This window comes from Cherax quadricarinatus, chromosome 15 (assembly GCF_038502225.1).
Source record: "Cherax quadricarinatus isolate ZL_2023a chromosome 15, ASM3850222v1, whole genome shotgun sequence".
In the NCBI taxonomy this organism is placed as follows: domain Eukaryota; kingdom Metazoa; phylum Arthropoda; class Malacostraca; order Decapoda; family Parastacidae; genus Cherax; species Cherax quadricarinatus.
In genome coordinates this window covers 6,411,728-6,422,990 of record NC_091306.1, presented here as the reverse complement: position 1 = coordinate 6,422,990, position 11,263 = coordinate 6,411,728, and the positions used below count along the sequence as shown (strand labels likewise).

General features: G+C 43.5%; 1 protein-coding gene across 1 annotated transcript; it reads left to right on the top strand.

Annotated features, from left to right (window-relative positions):
• Positions 1 to 743: 743 nt before the first annotated feature.
• On the top strand, positions 744 to 10,239 carry LOC128691994 (nicolin-1-like). Its single transcript, XM_053780976.2, has 6 exons — positions 744 to 867; positions 3,516 to 3,726; positions 4,774 to 5,028; positions 6,453 to 6,608; positions 8,179 to 8,268; positions 9,756 to 10,239. The coding sequence occupies exons 2-6, from the start codon at positions 3,604 to 3,606 to the stop codon at positions 9,807 to 9,809; spliced, it is 678 nt and encodes a 225-aa protein (XP_053636951.1). The 5' UTR covers positions 744 to 867; positions 3,516 to 3,603; the 3' UTR covers positions 9,810 to 10,239.
• The last annotated feature ends 1,024 nt before the right edge of the window (positions 10,240 to 11,263 follow it).

Genomic DNA, 11,263 nt, shown 5'->3' with positions numbered 1-11,263 from the left:
ATATATATAAAAAATATATATATATATATTCATGCTTAAAAATTCGCGAACAGGTGAAATTATTTGCAAACATTATCTCTCAGTCCACAGCTTAGCTTCAGCTAAGTGCCCACACCTATCTGGGTTCTGGCCGAGTTGAGATGGTACTACGTACTTTGATGCTGAGTGTGCAGTGTAGAAGCCTGCTGTAAGCTTGATAAAGCCTACTTGATCAGACTTGATAAAGCCTGCCTAATCAGACTTGATAAAACCTGCTTGATAATCTCACTTGATAAAGTCTGCTTGATCATGCTTACTAAAGCCTGGATGATTAAGTTTGATAAAGCCTGTTTTAACATAATTGAAAACCCCCGATTTATTAGACATGATGCGCTGTATAGCCCTTGTGGTTTAGCGTTTCTTCTTCTTTTTGATTATAATAATAATAATTAGACATTATAACGCCTCCTTTATCAGACTTGATAAAGCCTGCTTCAACATATTTGACAAAGCCTGTTGTGCAAGCGAATCGCAATCTTAATAAAGTTTCCAGCTGCTGCTTTTGGGGCAGTAGGTGTTAGAAGTATCCACAGGCCCTGCCCAGGACTGAACCCGGGTCCTTCGGCTGTGAGCGGAACAAGCTACTGCACTTTCACAAACAATCATAAGAATCTGAAGTTAAACATAGTGGAAAACAAGTAAGGCTCGTAACCCTTACCGAGGCAGCGATAGATTAGGTTTACCAGCGTCCATAGCAACCTGCCTGGCAACCATGTTTTGACTGACCAGGCGGGATAAGGTATTTAATGTGTGTGTGTGCGGCGTTGTGGTCATTATTAACTGAAAACTTTACGTACCACGAAAGGGATTTTTATATATTTTTTTAAGGTAAGCTTACTCTGAACATGGTGTTAATGTGACCTGTAACCCACAGAATATAGCTGCCCATGGGAAAGTCACATATCAAAGCTATCTACTTCTGTCTAAATTAAGGACTATCCTAGTTTATCTAGGCGTATGAGCTAGGATAGAAAAAATAGAAGGCTCTCTCATCTCCCCTTCCAGCCACTACTGGCATTAAAACGGGGATGGGGGGGGGTGAAATATACCATATATTAGAAAAGTGGCATGGAATTTATAGGAGTGATGAAAGTGGATGTAAGATATGGGTTCATCCGATGTCTAGTGAATATTTTCTAGTTGCATCCTGACTCTTCTGCTTGCAGGAAGCTTCTCATATTCTCCTGTCAAAATTCTTCTGTTAATTCCATCTGTTGGTGCTCCTCCATCTTTCTTCAGCCTTCTCAGCTGTTTTACAATCATCTTCCATTTATATGACTGCTGATTTACTTTTTCTCATTTTTAGCCTTTGATACTTTATTATTTTCGAATTGTCGTTAAGTTAATTGCTTCGTATCCTCACACAAATGTTCCTACTTCTCATACTCATTCTATTTTTTTTTTTTTGTATTTTCCGTGTTGTGTAAACATGTCTTTGACACCTTATGCAGATCCACTTCCATTATTTAAAACTTAGTGATGTATAAATCACTGGTATGCAGTGGTTTATCCATGGCATTTTTTCCAATTTCAAAATCAATTAGAGGATAACAAGGTCAAGTCTTTATTTTTTTTTCGACAAGCTTGTTGATAAACGTTGCCATTGCTACCTCCATTAGGTTTGCTTAGGATTTTAATGATTCGCCAAGGGGGCCCTATCCTTCTCGTCAATTTCCCTATGCTTAAAAAATATATACAAATCAAGAATTTAGGGTTTGCTGCTGTCTTTGCGGCTGTTTCCAGTATGTGTATTACTGACCTGTTGCTCTTACCATGCTCCACTTTTGGTCTCCTGTTGTTGAATGTATATAATACTCTGGCCTATATTACCGATGGCCCTCCGACCATCACAGTACCTGCTGTATAGTCTCCAGTTTCAATATTTATTTTTGTACAAATCGCCAGTTTTTTTTCATTGTCACACAATTTGGACTGCTATTATTGCTGTATATTCTCCTCAGTAATGACAATGAAGTCTGGGTTTCCCCTCCTAATCTTTGTTTTAACTCTTAATTAACTCTTGTTGATGATTCTGCATATTATCCCCCTCAAGGAAGGTTCCTTGATGTTGGTGAGGGGCTCTTGATTTTGGGAATTAGATCTGTGCTCCAGTTCCCCGAATTAAGCCTGAATGCCTTCCACATCCCCCTCAGACGCTGTATAATCCTCCGGGTTTAGCGCTTCCCCCTTGATTATAATAATAATAATAATTGCATATTATCAAGTGCTGATATATTTTGGGATGTTGATCTCTGTGAGACAGCTAGAAAATTATTTTTCAGATTGGCTTTAAACTTTCTAAGCTGGTATTTCTTAGTGGAAGATCTGAATAAGTTTTTGGCTGTTTTTGTCCTAATTTGGCATCTTTATAGCAGAAATTGGGATAATTTTTTCCATGTGATAGCTTGAGAATACCTCTTCAGGTTTACATCAGATCTTCATCGCTAATATTTAATTGTATTGGGGACTTAGGCCACACTCCACACTATTCCTAAAGCTTACATTAAGGTAGAGGGAGCCGGGGTTATGCAACACGGGGAGACATCTCTCAGATTGAGCAGCGACCGAAATATATCTAGCCTGTCCCAGACGTTTCGATCGCGAGAGTTAGAGAGAGAGACTTACAGTGTTATGACACCAGTATTCAGTTCACACTTCACAATGGGAGAAACGACTAGCATTTTTTTCTTTACATTCTTCTCATTCTTTCAAGAAGTCATCATTTTTTTAACCGCGGCACCACAAGAAAGCGGGAGAATCTGCATCTCCTAGTTATTTGTAGATGAGTTTAAAATCATCATGGATTCCCTTAACAGCTTAAAATTTCCCTGACTTTTCACGATCAGTGTAAGAAGAGAACAGTTTGAATCGGTGTTCGTCACGGTTGTTTCATTAACAAGTTGTTTGTAATTTAGTTCTAGGATCTGCTTATATATTTTACTGATCCATTACAATTGCAGTGTAATGCGATCCTCTGTTGACAACATTCTCCCACACATTGGTCTTCATCAGGTCACAAACAAATCTGATTTTCTGTCTCCTTTCTATCGTGTCGAAATTTAATATCATTTGTCTCCATTTTTTTAATGAAGATACTGAAGTCACCACTTCCCTTTCCTCAGCAGGAAATTTCTGAGGTATATTTCCCACAGCCACCTGACGTGAGAGGGGTAATAGGCTGCCCACCCAACTTCCAACAGTGCTTTGTGATCGGTGGGATCTCTCCTCGAACTTATGTTGTCGCTCCTCTCACTTGATTTATTGAACTTTAGCTTTGTTAGTGGTGACTTTTGACAAATTCTGCAGCCTAGTAACGTTTCGCATCTCTTTGGTATATAGTTCATTTATTTAATCAGCATCCCTGTTAGCATCTAAACAGGTTCATGGTTGGAACTGTCTTGAATTAGCAATGCTTTTATCTCTAAAGAACAAGTCTGGAACAATTCACAAAATAAAAGTTATCCACTTTATTTCAGGACATGCACACATTATTCTGGTATCAAAGTGTGATCAGTAGGTTCCTTGGGGGTGGACTGAGGTAAGGATCAGGGAAGATAGGTGCCCATGGCCCGGGAGACTGTCTCCTTCAGTCAGTCAGGCCCCACGCCCGTCTGTGTAGACGAGAGTGCGCTGTCAACCCGCACGGGCTGCTACGTCATCACTCTCACCTTCTCTCAGCCTACACAGGTCAGTACTTACCCTCTCAGCCTACATAGCTCAGTACTTACCTTCTTTTAGCCTACACAGTTGCATTAATTACCTTCTCTCAGCCTACACAGATTAGTATTTACCCTCTCTTAGCCTACACAAGTTAGTGCTCACTTTCCCTAGCTACACAGATGATTACTTATCTTTCCTCAGCCTGCACAGGTCTGTACTTTCCTTCTATCAGCCTACACAGGTCGATACTTTCCTTCTCAACCTACACAGGTCGGTACTTTCTTTCCCTCAACCTACACAGGTCGGTACTTTCCTTCCCTAAGCCTATTTATATTATGGAAAGTGTTAAGTCTCAAATATTATTCAGTGTTCTTTTGCCTCAGTGCTTAATTCTAAGCATCTAGTTCTTTCTTCTAAGTAACTAGATCTTGTAAACAGCTTGTAAACTTGCTTTTAATCACCTAGTCCTTGTTTCTAGGAATCCTCTACCATTGCAATATTTTCGTTAAACTGTAACTTATTAATTTTCTCAATAACGTAAAAATTTATGATACCAATGTTTAAAAAACTATCATTTACTTCATAAATGGTTTTCCAACAGGATTCGTATTCTGGACGACTTAACAAGTGTTAGGGAGATATTAAAAAAAAAATGAAAATATTTATTTTACATGACATTCTTGTACTGGGCCACTATGGTACCGCAGATGACAGTGACGAGAAGACACACGTTGTGCAAGAAGCGTTCACTGCGACAACATTTCGCTTTGAGTAGAACTTTATGACTTGATAAAGCTCTACAGTGAAACTTTGCCCTACACGTTGTCTTTTCTTCTCATTACTGTTGGTCATTAAAAAGTGATAGCAGTTAACTTGATCCTATTGCATGGGATTGAAGAGTTACATCAATCCTATAGGTTGTCTTCTCATTGAATCATGTCATCTGTACGGGTTTGTGAGATCTATTGTCTATCTTTTGTTATGGCTGAATGAACCAGACGTGGGTTATCTCGACTTATGAAATTCCCATCAGCCCCAACAACCACACCATTAACCGCCTCTCCCACTTGCTAGCTGGGCGAAATCACCTTCAGGAACTACTACACATGGGCCGTGGGCATTCATGTGTTGAGGGCGGCCTCCACCTCCTCAGCCAACATGGGCGGTGTGGTGGGCGCCGGGTTGTTGGGCGGCGACGCGAGCGGAGAGACGGCGTGGGCGTGGAAGGACCCGGGGGCGTGGCAAGTGGGCGTGAAGAATAAAGTGATCATGCCCCACCCACACACAGAGACAGCCAGCCATGATTTCGTGTCTGTCACCTGTCTCGAGGTAAGGTTCCAGGTGACCTCAACCTAAGGTTCCAGGTGGCCTCGAGGTAAGATTCCAGGTGGCCTCGAGGTAAGGTTCCAGGTGGCCTCGAGGTAAGGTTCCAGGTGGCCTCGAGGTAAGGTTCCAGGTGGCCTCGAGGTAAGGTTCCAGGTGGCCTCGAGGTAAGGTTCCAGGTGGCCTCGAGGTAAGATTCCAGGTGGCCTCGAGGTAAGGTTCCAGGTGGCCTCGAGGTAAGGTTCCAGGTGGCCTCGAGGTAAGGTTCCAGGTGGCCTCGAGGTAAGGTTCCAGGTGGCCTCGAGGTAAGGTTCCAGGTGGCCTCGAGGTAAGGTTCCAGGTGGCCTCGAGGTAAGGTTCCAGGTGGCCTCGAGGTAAGGTTCCAGGTGGCCTCGAGGTAAGGTTCCAGGTGGCCTCGAGGTAACGTTCCAGGTGGCCTCGAGGTAAGGTTCCAGGTGGCCTCGAGGTAAGGTTCCAGGTGGCCTCGAGGTAAGGTTCCAGGTGGCCTCGAGGTAAGGTTCCAGGTGGCCTCGAGGTAAGGTTCCAGGTGGCCTCGAGGTAACGTTCCAGGTGGCCTCGAGGTAAGGTTCCAGGTGGCCTCGAGGTAAGGTTCCAGGTGGCCTCGAGGTAAGGTTCCAGGTGGCCTCGAGGTAAGGTTCCAGGTGGCCTCGAGGTAAGGTTCCAGGTGGCCTCGAGGTAAGGTTCCAGGTGGCCTCGAGGTAACGTTCCAGGTGGCCTCGAGGTAAGGTTCCAGGTGGCCTCGAGGTAAGGTTCCAGGTGGCCTCGAGGTAACGTTCCAGGTGGCCTCGAGGTAAGGTTCCAGGTGGCCTCGAGGTAAGGTTCCAGGTGGCCTCGAGGTAAGGTTCCAGGTGGCCTCGAGGTAAGGTTCCAGGTGGCCTCGAGGTAACGTTCCAGGTGGCCTCGAGGTAAGGTTCCAGGTGGCCTCGAGGTAAGGTTCCAGGTGGCCTCGAGGTAACGTTCCAGGTGGCCTCGATACAAGATTCCAGGTGATTACGATGATACAATTTATCCCAATTTCACTATGTCAGTTTTCTTACTAGGTTCCAAGGAGTCAATTTTCTGTAACTCTACAAACACAACATTCTTTTTTATAAGTTAGATTAAGTAAGGTTAAGTTGGTCTCTATTGAGTTAAGTTACAACGATCTATAAAAAAAAACTAGCGAAAATAGTGATAAATTTGTGAACGATTCAGACAAGGGGTCAACTGGAGCCCATAACAAGCCAATCATTAAACCAGTAATACAGAACAATAGTAACAGAACCGTGATTCGAAGCATTCACAACTATCCTACAAATTGGGGAAGAAAGATGATGTTTCGGTCGGTGCAGCCTTCATGACCTTAGCGTAGTCGATAAGCTTTAAACCCCATACCCCCATTTACTAAGCAACCAACTAACCCTGAACAGAGTCGCGTGGACTGGCAGGACGTGATAGGACTGAGGCTGGTGCTGCGTCAGCCCTCACCCGTCTGGAGGACTTTCTTTATTGAGGAGATCACTGCCTACCGTGAACTACCTCGTCTGCCCCCCTTCAGTGTCCCTATCATCTCACATGACGGCCAGGTAAGGGTGCACAAGGCTAGCCAGGCGAGAGGTACAATGACGGTGAGGTGAGGGGTACAATGATGGCCAGGTGAAGGGGTAACAAGGATGGCCAGGTGAGGGGTACAAGGATGGCCGGGCGAGGGAATACAAGGATGGCCAGGTGAGGGGTACTAGGATTTTCAGGTAAGGGGTATAAGAATCGCCAGGTGAGAGGTACAAGGATGGCCAGGAGAGAGGTACAATGATGGCCAAGTGAGGGGTACAAGTATGGCTAGGCGAGGGGTACAAGTATGGCCAGGCGAGGGGTACAAGTTTGGCCAGGCGAGGGGTACAAGTATGGCCAGGCGAGGGGTACAAGTATGGCCAGGCGAGGGGTACAAGTATGGCCAGGTGAGGGGTACAAGCATGGCCAGGTGAGGGGTACAAGCATGGCCAGGTGAGGGGTGCAAGTATGGCCAGGTGAGGGGTACAAGCATGGCCAGGTGAGGGGTGCAAGTATGGCCAGGTGAGGGGTACAAGCATGGCCAGGTGAGGGGTACAAGTATGGCCAGGTGAGGGGTACAAGCATGGCCAGGTGAGGGGTGCAAGTATGGCCAGGTGTGAGGGGTACAAGCATGGCCAGGTGAGGGGTACAAGCATGGCCAGGTGAGGGGTACAAGCATGGCCAGGTGAGGGGTGCAAGTATGGCCAGGTGAGGGGTACAAGCATGGCCAGGTGAGGGGTACAAGCATGGCCAGGTGAGGGGTGCAAGTATGGCCAGGTGAGGGGTACAAGGATGGCCAGGTGAGGGGTACAAGTATGGCCAGGTGAGGGGTACAAGCATGGCCAGGTGAGGGGTGCAAGTATGGCCAGGTGAGGGGTACAAGCATGGCCAGGTGAGGGGTACAAGTATGGCCAGGTGAGGGGTACAAGCATGGCCAGGTGAGGGGTGCAAGTATGGCCAGGTGAGGGGTACAAGCATGGCCAGGTGAGGGGTACAAGTATGGCCAGGTGAGGGGTACAAGCATGGCCAGGTGAGGGGTACAAGCATGGCCAGGTGAGGGGTACAAGCATGGCCAGGTGAGGGGTACAAGTATGGCCAGGTGAGGGGTACAAGCATGGCCAGGTGAGGGGTACAAAGATGGAGTGAGATAGAATTATGTCTTGTGTGTTGGGTGTGTGAGGTGGACAAAGTTCTCTCTTTATTAAAACCTTGTAATATCATATAGATCAGAGCAGCCGCAAAAATGCACTTCAGTTTTTGATAATAAAAAATCCGAGCTAAAAAAAAAAAATCAGCCATGGCTGAACTCTCATAGACGCTCAACAGTTTATTTTCCAGATGGTGCATATGATGCCCAGTAGAATCCAGCAGCAGTAAATAATTATATATTAGGTAGTTTTAAAAATAGGTTAGACAAGTACATGAGTGAGTTGAGCAGATTCCATCGACTCCTGACTTAAAGACTGATTACCTCAAACTTCTGATCTTCACCACTCTTCTTTGTATAGGACTGATGAATCTACTGTGTGGCGAAACGTTTCCTCATTAAAGATACCCAAGTGTTACATATGTGCCTAATTTGTCAATAAGTTTGTTTTCACCCAGGACGAGAAGAGTCAACAAGCGACGCCACTAGAGCGCCTCATCCAGCAGACTCGGCGAGCCATGCGCAGCCCTCAAGATGAATCTTTAGAGGTTAATGAATCTTAAAAGTTTTATTCCTTATTGTTATTTATTTTCTGATATTTCAGGCTGCGTAATCTATTCGCTCTAGCTCTAATTTTCTCATATTGGGAAATGGTGGAATTGAAAGCTCGTTATTGTGCTAGCAGACGCTCCTCGTCCTCCACTAGGCACAGGAAATTTTGGTTTCATTATTATTATAATCTGTAAAGTAAAAGGACACAACTGCAACTAATGTGACATTTATTGTGGCAACGTTTCGCTCTCCAGGAGCTTTATCAAGCTATTACAAACAATACATGGACACAGAGGGTATATAAAGGCTCTGAGTGAGGTGCAATACTAGTGAGGTAACATTTCGATGTTCACTAGTGGTGGTAGTAGTAGTAGTAACTACTACTACTACTACTACCACCACTAGTGAACATCGAAATGTTACCTCACTAGTATTGCACCTCACTCAGAGCCTTTATATACCCTCTGTGTCCATGTACTGTTTGTAATGGCTTGATAAAGCTCCTGGAGAGCGAAACGTTGCCACAATAAATGTCACATTAGTTGCACTTGTGTCCTTTTACTTTACATATTGTCGGTAATTCTACCAACTTTATTATTATAATCAAAAAGAAGCGCTAAGCCACAAGGGCTATACAGCATTTTTTATTTCAGAAAGGAAATAACTGAATTAAAACTAATAATCGGTATAAACGTAAAGACGTGCATCCACAACAATACACTTAAAATCCTATGAAACATTGCAAAATTTTAAAAGCTAAATGGCTGCTTGAGTGAACCTTTTATAAAAAAAAATGCTTAAAGTTTTTCGGATTCATGTCCAAAGTCTTACTGGTTATGCAAACATTTATTTAGTATTATTAAGTTTATAAGGAAGAAACAAAACTCAAAATTTAAGCAAAAAAAAAAAATTATTACAAAACGATTTTCTTGGAAATGGTTCACAGGAATCACCTTTGCAAAGGCGCTTTCTGTGATCGCAACATTTCAAGCTCCTGATGTGTTGATTGGAACACATTCTACTCCCCCCGTAGTTGTTTTGCATCTTGTGTGTAATAAACACTTGTCAACGCTCGATAATAACCCACCTGGAGACAGAAACTCAGGACATAAATTGATCTGTATATTTCGACTCCCTTCTGGGATCCTCTTCAGCATTACTTTGCCCCCACATATTTTTTGATGCAGTAGTATGTTATGAAAAAAATATAAGGGTAAACGAATGTCACTGTTAAATCCTAATAAATATTTATTTTTACTGATTCGTGCAAGAAATAAAATAGGAAGTAGTAATATAAAACATTATTTATTCACGTTTGTTTTTGTTAAGAACGTTATCAAAGCTTATTCCTTGGGTAGCATTGAAAATGGGTTGGGCAGATATTTTTGTTAGTGGGTCTGGATTTGAGAAAGACCTGCCTAGTATGGACCAATAGACTTGCTGCAATGTTCCTCCTTTCTTATGTTCTTAATTCCGTCGCCAGGGAGAACTGTCAGGCGGAGGATATGAACTGGTCACCCTGCAGTACACATGTTAGCCACACAGTATGTATCAACACACGCCAATTGTAACCTCACGCACGAGCAACTTGAAGCAAAGTGGAAAAAAAGTATCCGCTGAGTAAACTCAGGCAAAAGCGGCAGGGGAATTTGAAAGAAGTGAAGGTGACAGCATGTGATTGAAAGGAAGGTTGACGACTGACTTGGATCTTGAGGTCCTCGAGGAGTCAAGAGAGTTGTGACAAGTGAATTCTTAGTGCAGTTCGCAACACCAATGTGTACCACGAATATCTGTAACTGATGTGGGTCGCTCTTAACAGTACGTTACAACTAATAAATATCCTTATATGATGAAATGAATCAGTGTTAGTGTTAAATAAATGTATCAGTGTTAAATAAATGTATCAGTGTTAAATAAATGTATCAGTGTTAAATAAATGTACCAGTGTTAAATTGTTGCATTATTTGGCTGTTTTGCAAAGGTAACCTAACCATTTTAGTAGCATTTCTGATGTGGATTATTTTGTTTCCTTTCCTATAACATGAGAGTACATATTTTTATTATCACACTGGCCGATTCCCACCAAGGCAGGGTGGCCTGAAAAAGAAAAACTTTCACCATCATTCACTCCATCACTGTCTTGCCAGAAGGGTGCTTTACACTACAGTTATAAAACTACAACATTAACACCCCTCCTTCAGAGTGCAGACACTGTACTTCCCATCTCCAGGACTCAAGTCCGACCTGCCGGTTTCCCTGAACCCCTTCATAAATGTTACTTTGCTCACACTCCAACAGCACGTCAAGTATTAAAAACCATTTGTCTCCATTCACTTCTATCAAACATGCTCACGCATGCCTGCTGGAAGTCCAAGCCCCTCGCACACAAAACCTTCTTTACCCCCTCCCTCCAACCTTTCCTAGGCCGACCCCTACCCCACCTTCCTTCCACTACAGACTGATACACTCTTGAAGTCACTCTGTTTCGCTCCATTCTCTCTACATGTCCGAACCACCTCAACAACCCTTCCAATATATATTCATTTCTCTCTCTCTCTCTCTCTCTCTCTCTCTCTCTCTCTCTCTCTCTCTCTCTCTCTCTCTCTCTCTCTCTCTCTCTCTCTCTCTCTCTCTCTCTCGTGTTGCTAATATGCTGGCAAAGAGTTGTTTTCATAGCACCTCCATTACCTTGGTCCTCTACATGCTCGAGAGGATTCCAACTCTTGCAGTTTTCAGTATTTCTTTACGGTTGAAATCTCCTGTAATTAGTACCTCTACTTTTGTTACGTGGACTCATAAACTTACGCTATGATTTTAATCACTGCACTTTTGCTGTCTTCGTATTATTGTTCTTCACCTCCTGGTGTTTAGTTTTGGTTGAAAATCATTGCTGCTACTATTTTGGATCACTGAAGTCTTAAATAGTGCCTATCATGCAATAGTTTGACACTTCCCTCTGTCTCTCTCATTTTTTCTAAACTCCACTTGCTT